Source organism: Lates calcarifer, linkage group LG12 (assembly GCF_001640805.2).
Source record: "Lates calcarifer isolate ASB-BC8 linkage group LG12, TLL_Latcal_v3, whole genome shotgun sequence".
Taxonomy (NCBI): Eukaryota; Metazoa; Chordata; class Actinopteri; family Centropomidae; genus Lates; species Lates calcarifer.
In genome coordinates, this window is record NC_066844.1 from 17427454 (window position 1) to 17447988 (window position 20535).

General features: G+C 41.2%; 2 protein-coding genes across 3 annotated transcripts; both read right to left on the reverse strand.

Annotated features, from left to right (window-relative positions):
* Positions 1-5313: 5313 nt before the first annotated feature.
* On the reverse strand, positions 5314-12306 carry myorg (myogenesis regulating glycosidase (putative)). 2 transcript variants are annotated; one of them, XM_018700311.2, is made up of 3 exons: positions 12176-12306; positions 9494-9868; positions 5314-9337 (listed from the first exon to the last, which is right to left on the reverse strand). In XM_018700311.2, the coding sequence occupies exons 2-3, from the start codon at positions 9754-9756 to the stop codon at positions 7546-7548; spliced, it is 2055 nt and encodes a 684-aa protein (XP_018555827.1). In that variant the 5' UTR covers positions 9757-9868; positions 12176-12306; the 3' UTR covers positions 5314-7545. The 2 variants fall into 2 exon arrangements, with proteins under 2 accessions (XP_018555827.1, XP_018555828.1); XM_018700312.2 differs by lacking the exon at positions 12176-12306 and adding an exon at positions 12002-12148.
* A 4259-nt stretch (positions 12307-16565) lies between these two features.
* Positions 16566-19626, reverse strand: zgc:109965 (Nicalin-1-like). Its single transcript, XM_018700195.2, has 10 exons — positions 19278-19626; positions 18982-19079; positions 18830-18907; positions 18566-18669; positions 18044-18132; positions 17802-17941; positions 17540-17718; positions 17314-17401; positions 17168-17206; positions 16566-16811 (listed from the first exon to the last, which is right to left on the reverse strand). The coding sequence occupies exons 1-10, from the start codon at positions 19414-19416 to the stop codon at positions 16566-16568; spliced, it is 1200 nt and encodes a 399-aa protein (XP_018555711.2). The 5' UTR covers positions 19417-19626.
* Between the last annotated feature and the right edge of the window lie 909 nt (positions 19627-20535).

The window sequence follows — 20535 nt, forward strand, 5'->3', positions numbered from 1 at the left end:
GCAACCTTTGTCTACTACAGCTGCCAAACTAGTTACTGGGCTCAACTTTTATCATGTTCACTGAGCTTCCATCAACTTGGCCGACTTTTAAACAGTAAACAAGGAAATAGTTGATGCTGGCTTTCTCATCTAGTCTTTTGGGCTCAGAAAAATAAGACTCTGCCCTGGATTTTCCAGGGAAACAATAAGAAGACAAACAGCATCAGGAATGTCTCATCCTTTTTGGCTTCATCGATCCACTGTATTTGGTGAGCCTTTAAGTGCACACTGTTGATTCTGTTACTGATGAGATCTACCTCAAGGATACTTACACACCACCACCCCAGCCCTTCCCAACACCCAAAAAAATCTGCCACTCTAGACACCTTTGGATAAATGTAATGTAATGTCATTGTTACATCCTGTTGTGCTGGATGATATCACGTAGGATTTGATATTGTATGTATGATCCATCTATATATGAAGCATGGTTATGAGCAGATGTTTGATCATTTCACAGGCCTATAAAAGGGCGATTGGGCTGCCAGTGGCCGCTGTAATATTGATTGATGGTGGGCAGGTGGGGGCCACAGTGCTGCCCTCAGACAGACTCTGTTTATTTATACAGTCTGCCGTCTGCCCACCTTACCCACCACAGGGCTACATTCACTGAATTTACAGTCGTCAGGAGAGGAGGGAAAAAAAATATGCTAATGAAGCCACATAGCCCTGAGGAGAAACAAAAACATTTTCAATCCAAACTTTCCACACCCATATCAGTTATATCAGGCCGGATCTCGTGCACGTTCAACACCAATATGGCGAGTACAGTATCTCAGCTCTCCACAGTACCAATCCATTATTTGCTACTCTGTCCCCTGGGGCATACATAAATTGGATCCAATAATGAGAGGCAGTAATGATTGTCTTTGCATATTTGGTTTTGATTTTCAATTATATATCGCTGATATTATTGTTCTGGATGCTGTGCGTTGTGGTATTAAATTGAACTTCTCCGTAGAAATGGACTCGGTGTCTTATTGAACATGCAAGGGAAGCATTGTTTTGAGGCAATGTGGTTTTATTATGGCCAGCCACCCAACAGGCTTATTCAGATAAAGAATCTGTGTGACCACTGCCTGCACACTTATACTGTCTACAAGGTCCCATTATAACTTCTGCTGCTTTCCTTGACCAGATACTGAATGCGCTGTAAAATCTTGATTAAAAAAAAAAAAATCAAAAATCACACAATGCAAAACAGAAGGATAAGTGCATGTATTCTGTTGCAGTGGCACAAAATGACAGACAGTCCACTCCACACCATTAAGGATGCTGAATAGTGAAGTCCTTGTTCCATTCCAATTTTCCAAGCTTTGAAGGAGTCAGTGGTTGGATGTGGGCTGCCTCACAGAGCGTGTCTTCTGTTCCACTGAGCACACAGTAGCTTAGGGATCAGCCTGTGTCCCTGACAGGAATGTGTGCCACTGAGTGTTGGCCTGTCCACTGAACAGAGCTGCAAGCCTCAGATCAGTGGCATTGGCTGGCCTACGGGTTGTTCTTTATGGCTGTGTCGCTGAGTGGCTGGCTCTCCGCTGTGCACACGGCAGCCCTCCAGATGGATGCTGGGACAGCGGAGGCCACAGGGCTGAAAATCCCATCAAGCAGCAGTTCCAGGCCCTTGCACTGAGAAGATGAAGCGCACCGGCACGCCAGGGGACACAGGCCAAACCCTTCTGCACCCCCATCACCCACACCAATCCCCCCCACCACCACCACCACCAACCCCAATCCCTTCATACCCCTCTTTCCTTCCTCCCTTCATCCCTGTCTTCCCCCCTTTTTTTTCTCCTTCCTTTTACAGGAGAAGACTGCAAGCCCAACCAGCCAGAATATGGAGTGTGGCCCTCGGGGTCTGTGGCCCTCGCTTGTTAAATAAAGGAGCTGACTGGCTGATTGATAGACCCTCAGCAGTCCCTGCACCTCACATGTTTCCCGGTTCGCTGCCTTATATACGAATCCTTTGTTGGCCAGGCCTGCGTTAGCATTTGTTAAATGCAGTGTTTGATGGATGGCACCAATTTTCCTCCAAAACCCAGATGAGCCACCTAAGCACCTTTCCTCCTCCCCTGGTTTCTCCCCAGGTAAACCCCATGAGCATGAGGGGACAGGAGTGTTCTAAAATGGTATCAATCAAACAACCTTGTGCGAGGCTGCAGCAGCAACGCAATGTTTCAATTATGCATCTGTTCCTCGGCGGCTGACATTTCGTTCAACCTCGTACCCCAACCGAGGCACAGAGGAAGTGCCCTGCCTGTTGTCCTCACCTAACTCCTTGATTTTACTATTTATTTCTCCATATGTGTTGCCGTGTTCCTTAAAACAGATACTACATTACTACAACAATTTCCTAAAGCTCTAAGTGATGTCAAGCAATAGTCTATAACCCAACATTGTTCAGTTTACTATCACATTAAAAAAGAAAAGCAAACAATCCTCAAATTTATTTATTGGAACCACAGACTTGTCAGCATTTTTAATTGAAAAATGACTCAAATTATTAATTGATTGTCAAAATAGTCTATAAAATAGATCATTTTGCTGTTGACCAACTTATCAATTAATCAACTAATCATTTCAGCTGAATCTAAAACATAAGAAAAATGAAGGATTATTAAAAAGAGATGGCAGTGTACCAGTAAAGTTTAGTTATACATTGTTGTACAATCTAAAATACTATATATTATATTAGAAAATACAATACTGACTCACAGAATGAAGTGGACTCACACACTGTACTCTACTATCATGCCCAGTCCCAAAGTTAACAAATGCTTCTACCAGCCAACACTGACTATCTCTGTCCCTGTAATGCCACAGGCATGCTCTGAAATCCACAAAGGCTGCAGAGGAGTGTCAGCCTGATGCAGTGCAGTGAGCAGACAGGTGAAAAAGATAAACAGATGCGAGACCAGTCTCTGGGGTGTTGGGTTCATTTGTTACCTAGCGAGGACAGACATATTCCTGTCAGACAAGCCGTGGCAGCACCAGATGCGAGGTCACTCTAGTTACGGAGTGAAAATCTTGGGTTAAGGACAAAGATTCTTACTTCACACAAGAGATGGCTATGGGGCTTTATTTCCCCTGTGGTCATCGTACGATAAATGCCCATTCCACATTTAGCTCTGAAAAGCTGGAAACCTCATTTTTATTAAAACTGTAGCTTATTCATCATCGTTTGTCTCCTGCTCAGTTTCGGTTTCTATGTGATCTAGCAACAATCCTAATGATGTGTTTGGTGGCTTTAATGGTCATCTGCAATTATTTCTGTGAACAAGTGATCATACAATCAAGTCATCTGTAATGTACACTTTCCATAAATTAGCCTATGTGTGGCTGTTGTTGAGCTGTAACAAATAAGTGAGAAAAAGACTTGATGTCTTTTATTTTTGTTCAATGTAATGTCAGATCTCTGACATTATGCGCCACCTATCACAGGAGCATATGACTGTACTTTATTCTTTATTGCACTAAGTTGTCAGAAATTTCCAGAAACAGAGGACATAAATGATTGGGCTGACTGGGTAATTAAATGAGAAATTGCACAGGATGCATCTATTTTTAATTTTTAATTATTTTTGACTCAGCAGTGTTTTTATGGCTGCTCTTCAGAGCACCACTTCTCTCTCTGTATAATATATATGCCTTACTGGGGAGGACAGACAGCAGACAGACTCATGGAAGGAGGATATGGGGAGGTACTTGAGACACACTGGCTTCTAACCAGAACAACTGGCGTCTCTCCTCTGCAGATGGACACACAGGTGGGCTCACAGGTGGGGAAGGAAGGAGGGGGAGTGCTCTGCCAGTTTTGTGTCCTGCTTGGTGTGTGTGTGTGTGTGTGTGTGTGTGTGTCTGTGTGTGTGCGAGCACGCACATAACATCTGGAGCATGGTCCACGGACATGTCAGAGGAGGGATTCATCAGTGAAGCTACACTGCACCCTTCTGGACGTCTGCAGCACCACATGGCCCAAAAACAACTATAGATTTCATGTGTCACTATTTAGTTTTCAATATCTGTGAAAATGTTGTCAGCTGTTAGACAGATTATCCTGTGAGTGTTCTTGCTGCCTTTTTTCATACTTGAAGTTTTTTTTATCTCTGTTTATAACACCAAAATTTCTCATAGTTTCATTCTGTTATCTCTACTCCATTGCTATCAACAGTAAGTAAATATGCATTTTCTCGCCTCCTTTTTTAAATTAAACAAATGTAAAAAAAAAAAAAAAAAAAAAACAATAGTGACAATAGTAAGCATATGCCTCCACAATATACTAGGCACAAATTTAATTAATCAAGACACTATTACTTTGATTTAAAACAATCATATTTTGCTAATTCTTTTCTTTTTTCAACCTTCCTCTTAGAAATCTCCCAGTTCCTCCTACAAAGCTCCTACATAAATTATTTGTCCAGTCTATGAAAAGATGGGCAGACCCAAACAATATGATTGCAGAAAGCAAACCAACAAATAATATTGATCCCAGCAACCCAGAGACAGCTAATCAATGAATGTATGTCCTCCCCGCACAGGCTGCAAGTCGAGATCAATTTTGAAGAAAGATGAGGCATTGGCAAATAAAGTGAAGTAGTTCTGAAGCATATCCCGCTGTTGTGAAATGGAATAAATTCCCCAAACATATGAAAGATCGACTATAGCTGTGAGAAATGGTCCAGCCAGGCTGTTTGAACTCAGAAAGAACAATCATGTTTAATGCTGTAATTCTAATAAATATTGGTGCTATTATCGCCTGCTGTAGTAAGTTTATCTTTCTTATTCTTGGTGTCTAGTCATAAACTTTTATATCAGTTGCTCTCTGGCCTCACATCATGAACCGCCAGATGATTTATTGATCTGAACACAGCCTCCAAATAACCTGCACAATTGTTTCATCACCTTGTCATTATTGCCCCATGATGAGCCAGGCGTCAAAAAGTTAGAAAAGTCCCTCAAGGGTGCCTCTTTCAATATCAAATTGATAGGCACATTAGTTTTCATGTATTGCAGACTCATAAGAGGTTACAGGTTGCTATTGGCTAACTGATTGCATGGTCAGCTTACTGACCTGAATTTCATGTCCACATTTTTTCTTGTTGTATTTTATTTGTTGGTGTGTGTAAAATGTCAAAGTTGGCCACATATCGATCACTGTTGCATTCTTCAAGGCTTTAAAATCTGTCATCTGGTAATGGCGGTCATGGTAGCAAAATGTAGCAACTGTGCTTTATGTACCATATGATGTTTAAAACATGAAAAATAAGCAGAACACAATTCAAGGGAAAAGCCAAGTTCTTTTAATACATTCATACGAAAAGACATCAAATATGCACTCTTGCTGAAATTAATGCTGCCCCTTAGTCACATGCAAATGTTGCCAACCTTCAGTTACAATAACCTTAAAAAACGGGACACACTGGGTCACAAGAGCCACAAGCAGAGAAACATTCAGTCCAAAATATAGCCTCTTCGTCTTGTCATAAAGCAAGGCAGTCAGAGACAGAAATAGCCTTAGAGATTGGCCTGGCCCAGATGCTGAGTGAGAACTGCTATAAATAGGATGTGTTGTTATGATGAAACTACATCAAAAGGCACAAACAAAATCCACCAAGGTCAACATGTGTGTGCCACAAGTCAAAGCACATAGAGTCCACATGGGGCTAGATAATGGGTTAAAGGTGGACAGCATTAAAACACAAAAAGCAGCAAACAAGTATTGCCAAATAGGAACTGCACCATAACAATGTGGACATTTCCTTCTCCTTACTTCACAACCATTTTTTCATTGAAGGTTGAAAACTCCACAGATTAAAAAAGCTATTGGAGATATAGGAAGTCAAAAATGGACATAACTAAACAATAATTTTCATGTTAGGTGTGGCATTCAGTAAAATTCAGAAAATCCCTGTAAAATAAATCAGAAGATCAACATCGGTCCTGCCTCTAGTTATTTAATAATTTTAAGAAAATGTTAGGAGACATAGTTCTGTGGTGTAGAGGATGTCGACCATGCTATTGCCCATAAAGGGTTAACTCACAAATAATATTCCATAATAAATGTACAATATGTCACAATATAACAATAAACGTATAGCATAACAACAAATCACGTATATTATATGGCAGTAATTATTAGCACATGGCACCAAAGACACATTACAAAACAGTCACATTAACAGAACACAAGGTGACAAAACACACTGTACCATTTACCATTAAATATTGCTAAATTCATCATGTCTATGGACTTCCACACTGCACACTGCATACAAAGTAGGTGTAAAGAAAGCAAACCACTATCATTTAGGTTACTGTGTTTAAGAATTCCAAAAATCAAAACATCATATAATAAATTCTTATTATCATGGATGTGACAGTCACTGTATTAGACATTACTGTAACACTAGCTGCATTCAGAGTATTTGTTTACCCTGAATGCAGCAAGTAACACTAATAGTGTTACTAGTTAGCAGACACTTCAAACACACTACAGCCTGAGAAAACTGTTACCTGAGGAAGAGCATTAATTATTTAGAGCCTAATATAAGGCATCTTCTTCTGGGCTTGGAGAAGTTACATGACACTGTGTTACACAAGTAAGAGCACATGCAGTTTGTAATGATTAAACTTCAAGCATTCATCCCAGTAAGTGAAGCATTAAACCTGACTTCCTGAGAGTTATCTCAGAGCAGAGAAGTGGAAGAGTTATTAATGTCAAAAGGATATCTCAGTCAAACTGAGAATTTTTACAGAAAAGGTTTTTTGTGGCCTACTATCTGCCTTTTGACAATGACAGCCCTTCTATTAACCTTCTATCATACAATTTGTTGCCTTTAACATTTGAAAATAACTTTATGGCCTACTGTGCAATTATACCTTAATCAATTCACAGTTTGCTTATTCCCTTTTTGACAAATGTTTCCTATATGTGACTTTTACAGCCTTTAAAGCTAGACTATGTAACTTTTAAAAGATTAAATAATGTATTCTTCCTTGTACAAATGAAAAGCTGAATTTGTAAGCATTAAAGCGAACACTTACTCACTTTAACAAATGTTGGGGTTTTGCTGTTGCAGTCTTACTTGGACCAGTGGCTTATTATGGATAATGTTAGCAAATATTAGACAAATACTCCTGTGTAACTGACCAGTCAGCTTGTTGATTATTACCATATTTATTTCCATTTGTCACTGACCCACTGACCATGTCACTTATGTATGTCAAAGAAGTTACATAGTCTCACTCTAAAAGACACTAACCAATCTATTAAACCACAAAGAAATGCTCAAGATGTTACATTCATTAATTTTAATTAAATGACAATTAAAAATTAAGATGAGGTTTACAGAATTTTTGAGTGTTCACATTTGTAATTTAAATTGACTATTTTGTTCCAGGAAAAAACAACTTTTTCATTCATTGTCTCAAGCTTAAAAGCTAAATTCATTAAGCTCATCTCAAAAGCAAATTGGAGCAAGTCTGTTCAGGTTTACGATCCCTTTTTTGCTACACCCAAACAAAGTAAGCAATTTCATCCAGGTCTACAGGATAGTCTGTGAGATGAAGTGGCTCCTTGATATCAAATCTCTCCCCCTTGTAGCTTCTCCAGCGGCCAGCAGGGAGGTAGATGTCACGCTCTTGCTTTCCAGGCTCTAAAACTGGGGCTACCATGAGGTCATCCCCAATCAGGAACTGGGAGTCGATTTTATAGGCTGTCTCATCACCTGTGGCAATCCACCACAGGGGCCGTATGATTGGGTCCCCGGTGTCTAGCACCTCGCCAGCGAGCTCCAGGACCCGTGGTGCGACAATACTCTCATGGAGAGCTGTGTATTTTCGAGCAATTTCAACCACCTCATTGTCGTATTCCCATGGCGGAATAGAAAACTGCATGGAGGGCATGAAGGCTGACAGCTCCAGCCAGCGGATATAAAGTTCTCGATCAGGTAATGCACGATTTCCATCTGTGCGGTTTAGATAGGCATTCCCTCCGATCATGTCTGGTAGAATGAACTGATAGCCAAGAATACTAATGGTAAGCACTGTGGGAATAAGAGATTTGAGACCCAGCTCATAGCCCCACACAGAGTCTCTGTCAATTGGTCTGAAGAAGCAGGATATATTCTGGGACTGGTAGCCACTACGCAGCTCAGCCCTATCATTGTAGGGAATAGCCATTTCCGTGTAACGTCTTGTGAAAAAACTTGGGTCTCGAATGGGAGTTCTAGTGCTAAATTTCCATGGTAAATAGTTGGTCTCCCCTGCATCAAATTTAAAAGATGTCACCCCATACCTGGAGCGCAGTGAGCGTAGCTGGGAGGAAAACCAATCACGCGCCTCTGCATTTGTGAAATCCAAAATGCCACCAATGCCATTCCACCAGCGCACCAATGCTGGAAGCCGTCCTGTAGGCTCCCTGACAAACAGGCCCCTCTCTACACAAGTATGGAAGTTTTCTGAGTCATAGTTGACAAAAGGGTGAATCCAGAGTGACACCAAAAATCCATCTGATTTCAACTTTTGGAACATGGCCGAGGCATTGGGGAACTTTATTGGGTCAAACTCAAATTCCCCATAACGACTGGTGTAGCGGTCATCTACTTCCAGGTGGCTACAGTTGAAGTGATGCTTGCGGATGTTGGCAGCATACGCCAAGACTTTCTCTTGGTCAATATCAGTCTTATGTAATGCCCAGGTCGACCAAATAGGGTGGCGAAACATGACTTTGGCTGGTACTTTGTTTGGTTTGTTGAAGTATCTGCGGACCATGTACTTGTGTATGGATGTCACATCTAAGCCCACACAGACTCTGTAGCTGAGTTCAGCGCATGGAGCCTCCCCTGGGTTTGGCTTGAAGGGACTGTCATTGTATCGTGCCTGGAAGTACATGGTCTTCTCTGTGTCATTCCAGCCCAGGTGGAAGGGCACAGAATTATTGATCTTGATGGCTGTAGCATTGGATGAAAGCCAATAACTCTCCAAAATTCCACCAAATTCATTGCGGTTTGAGTAGATGTCACTAGTTACAAAGGGTTTGGGAGCTTGTTGGCCAGAAATAGAAATAGGCCAATGCTGTATTGCTGACACTGCACCGCCATACCAATGTGCAAACTTGTATGTCATGGCATGCTCAACAGGAATGTCAGGAACCAGTTCCTCCCAGCGCACACGGTAGCACTGTACCGTGTCCTTAGGTCGCACTGTCTCAATGAAGAAGTTAAGTTTTCTATCAGTGGTGCGTCCACAGCTCAGAATCTCTCCTTCTTTAGAGCAGGAATCCAAATCCAGGGTCCCTGACCTGCCAAGGTTTAAAAACAATTACATTTTCATGCAGTCTCTCTTCTTGGCATATTTAAAATAAGTATTTGTACATTTTACATTAAGCTTCTGCTGTATCTGAAATATGTATTCACAAACATGCATCAAATTTCAGACACCACTTAAATATACCAACCTGAAATCCATTCTGAAAACAATGGAGCCTCCCTGGTTGCGGATAATGTAGCCATCTTTATTCAGATCCAGAAGCTGAGTCTTAAGCAGCTCAGCTTTGCGTAGAGAGGCTATGTAATAACACCACGCAGTCACTGCAGCAATCACAAGCACCAGGCCGATTACTCCAGCTCCGACTAAGGGTCGAGTGTCCTTGCTGTGTTTCTGCTTGGGGATAACATCTGTAATTGTGCCCCCCGCTCCTCCTGGTACCACTTGGTACATGACTTGCACTGTTCAGTGGGCAAATCCTAGATTTAATTTTCTGCAGATCATGGATATGTTTTCCAGGGAACCTTTTTTGTTGTACTCAGGCCACACCGTTATGTCTATTTCCCTGCCAGTCAGAGAGAGAAAAAAGATTGTGAAAAGTTTGTGTTGAGGTTTCCATGCAACATCTGTTTTTCTCATATCAACACGATTTTCTATATGAAAATGTGTTCAAAATAAAATTATTATGTGAAGAGTCATATATATTGAGCTAACTATCAGAGACATCCAGGAAAACAGCCCCAGCCAGATCCACACACATTCAATATGTCAACCTGTTTTTCAGTCTATCTTGTTTCCTTGTCAGTTCAAAGCCTCCATGACAGTTCTAGCATTGTCTTACATGCCCTGCACTGCTGCACAGCAAGTGATTTCACAGCACTTAGAGGTATTAAACTGTCAGGATGTAAACTTTAAAGATGTGTTTGAGATTTAACAAAACAAATCTACTGCCAGTTACCCATAAGAAGATAAAGTGGCCGTCCCCAGCAGTAATTCTAACATATGAGCTCAATTGAAAGAAGACTCATTTGTATGTAGGGAAGTAGAGAAGCAGAAAAGGGGATTTTGGCCTTAAAGCTCTGCCAGTGCCCGGGAGGAGAGGGAAGCATACTAAACTTTGTGCTCCATCAAACCAGACTAACCAAAGCTGCACGTTACCTAGTTCATTTCTGACTGAAAACCAAAAAGTTTTCAACAAAAACATTAAAGACATGTCCATTTCCATTGCATGCAGGCCTTACTGTCCTTCGCATCAGGTATACAGGAGAAATTCTTATGGGTAATTAACTGGTTGATGTTAGTTATTGTGGCCTTAGTTAATCAGAATAGATTAAATTAGAATGCTCAGCAGACCAAGGGGAGTTAATTCCTCTGCAGCTTCCCTGTTTGCTGACTAGTCCTAACTGCAATTGACCCTCATGCTCTGCCCTGGCAGCAGGGGTCGATAATAAAAAATGCTTGCTATTAATTAGCAATCTAATTGACTAATTTTGTGTTCAACCACCCTTAGTATAGATTTCCCCCAACAACAGGAGTGATAACATAAGCACATCATTAATTAACAGGGAACTAACTGCTGGTTCCTCTGAGATCCACTGAGGCTGCTGGACACTGGCAGGGAAACTGAGTCAGGAGAAGATTTACTGTGTATCAGATCTATTCTAGAAAAACTGTGTCTGAAATTGTTTTTTAATGAAACAGTGTAAGATAGACATCAGATGGCAACAATAACATATGGATGCATTTCTTCAGCCATACACTGATTTGCTGATTGTTTTCTCAATTAATCATTAATTTTACAAAAAAAAAGTCCAGTGTGACATGTTAAAGTTCATCAACATCAACAGTCCAAAACCCCAAAATGTTCCATTTATTTTCATGGAGGACTATGAAAACAAATAAATATTCACAACTGGAATTGGAAAGCAAGTCAGAGCCTGATTTTTTTTTTTTTTTTTTTTTTTTTTTTTTTTTTTTGCTTCAAACTAATTTAACCATTCAATTGATCATCTTTTATGAAATACACACAAAAATCAAACAGTAATACGATTAAATGGACAATAAAATTAAGAAAATAAATTAAGATTAATTTTATTTATTACACAACTAATCACTTTATCTCTAATCATAATTCAACAAATAGCTACTACTACTAATTACTACTAATAATAATAAACCATATGTAAACTCATATCAGACGAAAAAGCATGAAAAAGCTGAAAATGTTCAGACCATAGCATTTCACTGTTTACCGCGTGATCAGGGTGGTTTCATATCTGCTTCTTCAGCCGATTCCCTATCTATTCTGACATGGAGAAAAATAAACAGAAAAGTGCTGATGGTACAGTCAGAGCTGGAGTTTGAGGACGACTCAGTACTTCAAACACTGCGTGCGCGTGCGTGTCTGTGTGTGTTGGCACTCTATTATATGCTGATTACGGCCGTGTCTTCTCAAATAAACGTGAATGAATAAGTAACTCAGGGTAACTTTACAGAACACAACAGTGACCGTCTTCACTTCGCATGTGGCGAGTTTTGGAGACTGTTTCAGAGCTGAACTTTCTACTTTATATTCTATATTTTATTTATTGAATAAAATCGTACAACACATAGGCCCGCAAACACACATTACTATGGTAATAATTACACAGAAAGCAATGTCTTTTTTTGCTGCATAGACAACTTTTACATACAGTACCAGATACAGTCCGATGTATAGAAAGCCGTTGTTGTGCGCCTTGGTGGGTGGTGCAAGAAAGTTTTAACGGAGGGAAAATAACACGGGATCCGTTTAAGCAACGTGGCATACGAATGTCACATCATCTTATTCTGTTTGCTTTTCAGCTGTTCATTAAAAATAGTTTTTGCCTACCGATCAGCGGCAGCCCTCGCGGCAGCTCCAGGCACAACTTGTTTGCCACAGTTTACAGAAAAGGACCGAGAGGCATGTTGTTGCGTATCCGCCTTGCCTACGCCCAATACAGCATGGGAAATGTAGTCCAGTAGATTTGAAGAGTCGTTGGCTACTCTTTAATTTACTATTCTGCACACACTCAACAAACTGTCATGATTTGAGCAAAGAACACTGGCTGAAAAACTTAAAATATAGTGTGAGATAAATAAATCAAGAACACTGGGAAAAATAGAAATTAGCAAATTTAGGGGGGAAAACTACAGGGTATTGAGGTCTATCTGTGCCAAGTAGTATAGTGTTTATAATGACCTTATTTGCATTGGTGGTATACGTTTATTTCTGTATGCTGTCACCAGAAAGTACCTATAATAATCATCATAATAAGCTTGTAGTACCCCTGAGTCAAGTTTCATTGTTAGCAGAACTATTACTGTGCTAACCCCTCCCCTTAACCCCCTTTAAAAAAAAAAAAAAAAAAAAAAAATCTCTCTAATAGTAGAATAAAATTTTAATTTCATATCCAGATACACATAGGGGCCAAAGTGCCCCATTCGATGTGATCACCACAAGCCCCTTACGGAAAGATCTTTGCTGCTGATTTAGTACTTAATTGTAAAAGTGTCAACACTGTATGCAGGGAGATAATAGCGGTAAGAGTGCAGCCTAGTGTTACATTATTCATTCTTACACCTTGTCTCACTGGGTTAATTAGTAAAGAATTAAACAATAGTGAAGTTAAGAATCCCCCACCCCCCCCAGGAGGCCCCCTCAAGGACCTCTGCAGGCCCCCCAGGTCCCCGCTTTGGAAGCCAGTGCTCTAATAGTGCCTAACGAAGGCATTCAGACACAAACTCTGGGTGTATGATGTAGTGCCCAGCCTGGTAGGGCTTCACCACGTGGAAGCAGCTGTAACACCCACTGTAAGAGAAACCACAGGGGAAGAAATCAGACCTCAGTGGTTATTATTTAAATGTCAGAAGAGAGGCATATTCTTGCTCAGTAAATTCCTACTTTATGTTATTACATGCAAGTGAATATGCACCTATAGTCCAGTGTGCTGTTAGAGCGGGACCTGCTGTATTCTGTCTGTGGAAAGTGGTGCTGAGCTGCAGGAGGGTTGCTAGTTTGGGGTCTTGTCCTTAGCTGAGTCCCTGCATGTTGCCTGTCAGAAACAACAACAGCTTCAGTTTCCTTTGTCACATTAACAGGACTTGTAGAACGTATCCAGTTTGTTTGATGTTTAAAGTCCACAAGAAGAGGTCAGAGGTTAGTTCCATACCTGGGTTGCTGTGCTGAGAGTGGAATGCAAATTCCTCTCATAATCCGTTCTCCTGTGAAGAAAACCAGTCAGATTCAGTATTTTTTCAGTGTTATCTCTGACCCATAGATAGACCTGATCAGTTGCTACCTCTGTGGGTTCTTCAAAGCTGCATGGAGCTGAACCCCAGTGCCGGCGGGAAGCTCAGTCAGCTGTAGTTTTTGCAGTCTGTCAGCAGAGGGCAGAGCTTGCTGTGCACCTGGGTTGACAGGGGGTATGTGCTGCGGTTTGCCTGCCTCTGCAGTTTTGAGATAGTAGTCAGGACAAGTTGTAACTGGACTGTGAAATGATAAATGTCTGACAGGGGGGAAGAGAGGACGGCCAACGTCCACAGGGGGCAAGGGGTGTGGTTGTGCACGGGTTGACCTGTAGTTGGGCTGAAGGCTCCGGGGAAACAGAAAGTCCTGGAGAGGCAAGGAAAAGAGGGAATTGTATGGGTGGAAATACAAGAAGAAGAGGTTGAAGATAAGGAGAAAAAGTAATTGGATACAGACACAGAACACAGTGTCCATTAGACTGAACATTCCTCTCTACATGTGAGACATCACAAGCATACATTATGGCATATGTACTTTATCAACAGACACCTAATTTAAATCCTTGTAATTAATATGCTCTTTTCTACCTTCTTTTCCTCATGAAATAAAACACAATTACTCCAAAATATTTTTTTCTGAGTTCTCTGTCAGTATAATTTCTTTGAATAAGAATATAAAAAACTGAAAACCCTTGTGCAGTCATTTGCCATTTTTTTTCCTTTACAGTGAAGTGCCTGTGCACTCCTCTTAGCTCTGTTTACACTACGTCTGGATAAATAAATAGATCTGGAGGAAGCACTGAATAATAGATGGGATACAGTTTTCACCAAGCACAGGGAAATGTAAACAACCAGCCGCCAATTAGTGTAAGACACTTTAGTTTGTACAGTAGAGTGCCAATAATAAGTGACCCAATTAGTCCTGTCTCACCTTAAATGCACCAGCAGGAAATGTTAATTCTTTTTGGTGAGTTTTTAATATCATTATTAATTACTAAATCATTATTAGTTTACCATTTCCATGAATTAACTGATTCATTTTCTCAAGAAATCTCTTTCTGTACACACACACACACACACACACACACACACATTATCTTTTTAAACCTCTATTGTCCATGAGTGTGGCACAGCGGGCTTTGCGTCTTACCAGCCGAGGCTGGGGGTTGTTCCTGCGGTGGGCAGAGGTGGGTCGAAGCTGCTCTCTCTTCGCTCTGCCTGGAGAGGCGAACTGCTCTTTGTACACTGTGATGTAGAGCTGGGGAACCATCTTCACTGACCGTCTTGTTTATTTTCCACTGCTTGCCCCCAGTCTGAAAGTCATGAACATCCTTCTCCTCCCCTGTCACCTGGTGGCTCCTCCCTTTCCCTCATACCTGTGTACCTCTTGTTCTAATACTTCTACTTTAAATTGCTTAATATGTGAGGGCTTTTTCTGCTACAAATTGTTGCTGGGCTGTGCTTGCCACCTATTTTGTTGCTATATATCTATACTCCTTATGTGTTTAATATATGACAGTGTTGTATTTGTCTTGTGCGTGCATCAGTTGCTGCAAATCCTGCACAGATCCAAGTCACCAACCAAATACATAGTCAAATTTTTGTTTAGCCATGTAGCTACTGTGATGAATCTGCTGTGTTGGAAGTAGAGACAGGTTAAGAGCATCCCTGCTGAACCAGAACAACTCTTTGTGCTACCTGAGCACTCAGCCACTAATCCTCCCAAGCCCCAGGCCCCCTGCAGAGACATACATACCTGGGGTCACTGTCCATGACCTACTTCCCTCCCGTGGCCCCTCACAAACTAACCAGCACTGATCTCAAACACTGATGGCTCAGCTTCTGGCTGTTTAACCACCTTGTAGTTAAAACAGACTCAGTTTTATCAGATCTGCACAACAGAAACAAAGCAGCAGAGGGATGGGATTTCTAAGAATCCCCCACCACCATCCGGGGTCACCTCTATTCACTGTCAGCATGCCACATGAGCATCAATAATTCACCAAGAGCCGTAGGGTGCCTTTGTGTCTCCATCGCTCTCGCTGAGTTATCTGTGACAGGAACTAGCTGTTCATCTCGCCGCAGTGGCTGGGCCTTGTTTGACAGCCATGTTAAGCCCAGTCAAATCCATGTCAACAGATGCAGAGTAGAGGACATGGAGAATCATAGTAATCATGTGGCAGGAACGTCCTTCACGGGTGCTCAAATCAGATCCAAGCTGTGGTTTGTTTTCACTTCCTCAGTACACTTTGAGACAAGAAAATTCCCCATTTTTGTCCTTTATTTGTTTTGTTAGATTTAGTCTGTTTTTATATGAAATAGTTCACATTACAGTGGATTTGTATATAATAAAAGGTATAAACAAACATCTTCAAAACAATATACATTTCAAAGCAGATGCACACTTCATAGATTGTGCGATATGATCAGTCTCGGAGGACTCTTGTTGCATTGCTTTCATGTCCTGCACTGCCAACGAAGCAGAAGTCCAACATGTGCAGTGCAGACTTCAAAGCCGCTGTCATAGACTCTGTGTTCAGAGTCTTACACGATTTACTGGTGCTTGGATTTCACCGCTGCTTTCAGTTTTGTGTAAAGACAGCCTAAAATTCTGTGAGAAAGACCGGACAGATAATGTAAGAAGACAAATCTGACATCCAGCAGTATCTACATATCTGTCCTGTCAAAGCAACGTGATGTGCTGTTTGCGAGGAGGAAATGCAGCAATATAATATGAATGGACGTTAGAGAAGAGCACTGACGAACCTGGATTGCGTAGTAAACGATCCCTAAGTAAGCAGCAATGCAGCCACCAAGAAAGAGATCAAAGGCTGCAGGTTTCACTCTGGGGGAAGAAGTGTGTCATTAATCAAGTCATGTTCAAAGTACTACATGCTCAGAAAGAATTATGACACAGATATTTACCTGTACATCACTATTGGTTGGTCCATTTGATCAAAAAAGGTAATATCAGGGTCCCTGTATCAAGAGTATTAAAATAGTTTGTGAAGGAAATGTGTTGGGAATATACTATATTTACTGTATGTTTTTACTGTCATGTGATACCTCTTGTCCTGTCGAAAATTGTGTCTGTGGACTTGCTGTAAGTAGCGTTTAAATTCATGCTCCAGCGAGTTGACCATCAGGATGTGACTGGGCTCCTTATCCAACAGCTGGGTTGCCCGGGGGACTGACGTCAGGAAGGACATCAGACTGGACATGCGACTGTCCTGAAACTCCTGCGCCGAGGATTTACATGGGGATTCACAGAGGGGGCAAAAAAATTGCATGGCCAATATATTCTTAAGTGTACTAACATTTCTGATTCTAGTTAACTAGGAAAAAAAACCAGTCTGGATCTTATGTTACATTTGTGATTACTGCTGGAAATTATTCTCACATTATGCTGTGTGTGCTACATTTTTAACCTCCTAATATGTGTCAGTTGTCTAATATGAAGCTCCCAGTCTTCAAATGAATCAAATTAACAGGGCAAAGCTCTTACATAAGCCTGGGCCTGTGTAATATCTAAAACCAAACACCAGAGGTCAGTAATTTTCTTTTGCAGTATGACTAAAAATAAGCAGGATCTTACCATTTGGCCCCTAAAAACCTGCACATCTTTGGGTGAACCCTGGTGGAGGATAACAGAGAGCAATCACATATTAATATGCTATGAAAAAGAGAGCAAATTATTAACTCATTCATGTTCGGGTGCTCTATTTTCATGAATCTAATCACCTTGTCAGAGAGATTGTACATGTACTGTGCCAGTGCTTCTGCTATGATGATGCCATTACGCTTCATTTTCCTGAAATCCACTTGTGACCTGTGGGGACGATATTCACATGTTCATGGAAGCAGTCCAGTGACTGTATGTGTCCCTTTAAATCATCTCTTTATGTCATCCAAGTAAACAAGGCCTTTAAGCAGCTCAAACTGATCATAAACAGACTTCAGAACCTACATTGTATCTAGTATGGAGCCACGCAGCTCAGATTTGGGGTCCTCCAGATGAGACAGAGTGAAACCAGGGATCCTGCGCAGACTGTAGCGCTCATGCTCCCAGGCTACTGTGGACTCCACAAGATTGATCTTCTTATGGACCAAACCCACCTTCACCCAGGGAAATCTGGAGGAAACTACCTGCAGGAGATACCAGAAACTTATGAGCAAATGACCATAAGACTGGTTCATATATTTCAATATTTCACCTAAGAACCTCTTACCTCCTCCAAGTGATGAATGAAAGTGTGCATGGGACTTTCAGGTTTAGGAGGGCGGGACACGTGCATGTGCAGTTCATCGCCGCTGGCCAGTGTATCCAAACACAGAACAAATGCCACATTGTCATGGAGCAGGCTGGACTCTGGAGGTGAAATGTTTGGCTTAAATAAATCAAACCAGAGAGCTCATGTTTAAATTCATATCAGCACACATGGTAGACATTCCACATGTTCAAAAAGCTCACCTGCGTGGTCCAGATTCTCTTCAATCCATCTCTTTGTGCCAAGGAAGTTGTATTTTCCTCCTCCAGTCAAGGAGAACATTAAATGATATCTAAAACAACAAAAACCAATCAGAGAATAATTACATTGCTTTCATTACTGGCATTAGCAGGTTCTTTAGATACATGTATACAGTGGTGGTAGAAGTATTCAGATCCTTTACTTAAGTAGTGGTAGCATTATCACACTGTGAAAATACTACATTACAACTAAAAGTACTGCATTCAAAACCTTTTTCAAGTAAAAGAACATACTGTAAGTATTATCAGGGAAAAATACTTGAAGTATCAAAAGTAAAAGTACTCATTAAGTAGAAAAATGGTCCCTGTCAGTGTTTTATAAACTTGCATTAAATGGTAATACTCAAGTAAAGCACAAGTATGTAAAATTTGTATTGTATAAGCAAAGACCTTGAGTAAATGTACTTAGTTACACTGCACCACTATATGTGCTTTGTTAATGTTAAAATATCAACTGTAACTCACGGTGGTCTGGTGCTTGAACTGCTATAAAGCTTCTGGAAGAGTCGTGCTAGTTCCAGCAGGATGGTGACCCCACTGCCATTAGAGTCTGCTCCATAAGACAACCACTGTGTCACAGACAAACAGAAGCATATTCATGCATGAACAGATTATCATATTGTAAGCGCTGACATTTTAAGAAAGGAACGGATCAATTTCACATGATAGAGCTGTGGAAACTGTTGCCCAGATCTTCATAAAATGTTTTGTCATTTGTTGGTGACTCACCGGGGCTAGCCCATATGAATCATAGTGGGCAGTGATGACAATAGTGGGTACATCTTCTCCTGTTCCTGGAAGCACTCCCTGAAACACACATCGCCAGTTACATGGTGGAGAACTGAAAAACCAGTCACACACCAAGCTCAATCCACACTCACCTCCAGTGTGATTATAGAGTTGTCAGTGATAGCCTTGATGGGGGCGTTGTTGCTTACTAAGATCTGAAAGGCTGTAGCTGTGATCATACTTCGAAGGACTGTCAACAGTAAAAACATACAAATGTGATTTTGTTATCACTTTAGCTCCTTGTATCCATTTTGAAACTTTTTTTTTCTGTTTGTGTTTTCTGTTTCATGCCATGTTCACATATAACTCATTCATCTCTTTCATTGTAATAGTCACAGTCCATCAATCCAGCTTACAGTACATCTATTTATCTTCTTGCTCCTCTTACCTCGGATAAATATAGATGAGGTTCGGGTAGCTGCGGCCTGCTTGACCTCCTCATACATGTAAAGCAGCTGCTCATCCTCAGGCGCCACGTACACTGGCATGAGGGTCTCCTTCAGCAGGGTCTTGCTCTCGCTCACCATGAAGGACTGAGAGAGAAAAGGAGTTGTTAAAGCAACTGCTTGAAGAAAAGGCTGAATAAGAACTGCCTGATATCTTCAAATCGAGCCTGTTCTCTTCCCATTTCCATATCAATTGTATGATCTTCGGTAATAAAACTTCAGCAAGCTGTTACCTAATACCTTGGGGCACAGAGATATTATCATATTCAGAACTGTACCCTAAATACTGTCTGGTTGTTGTTGTTTTACAACCTGTCCTGGAGCACAGAGAATGTTTTTGTATAAAACCTGTTACCTGTAAAGTATCATGGGAGAATGCCAGAGATATTTTTGGGCAGCAGGATCAGTATGGCAGCAGCGTTTTGTTTCTGGGCCTGCAGGTATTTTTCTGTGGTGAAGTCCGGCACCTTCATGATGACACAGCGGCGGGTCAGCACCGGCTCGTCGGCTGACCGTGCCTCCGCCACCACAATGGCTCCACGGCAACCTCAGTGGCAAAATTAACAGAAATATCAACTGATATCTGATATTTCCATTCAAATGTTGTGATTTTCACTCCAGTGCAACCATTTGACAGCTATAGTTGCCTGTTACAGAGCAGTCAGCAAAAGTATGCTTACATGCTAGTGGATCAGTAATAATAATCCATCCATTATCTATACTCCTTATCCTTAACAGTAGCAGGGGGGCTGAAGCCAATCCCAGCTGACATTGAGTGAGTGGCAGAATACATCCTGGTCAGATCACCAGTCTATCACAGGGCTGACATATAGAGACAACCAACCATTCACGTTCACATTCACAGTTACAGGCAATTTTGAATCACCATTTAACCTATCCTGCATGTCTTTGGACTGTGGGAGGAAGCTGGAGTACCCAGAGAGAACCCACACGGGCACAGGACTAACATGCAAACTCCACACAGAAAGGCCCTGGGTAAACCGGAGTTTGAACCCAGAACCTTCTTGCTGTGGAGTGACGGTGCTGTACCACCTGTCCAGTAAATATAATCCAACAATAAAATACATATAAAATTTTACATTCTGAAAGCTGCCTCGATAAGAACCTTGTATACTTTAAGGAGATTTTAGTAGAACAGAGTATTTTTATAGTGTGGTATTACTACTTTTGTTTAAGTAA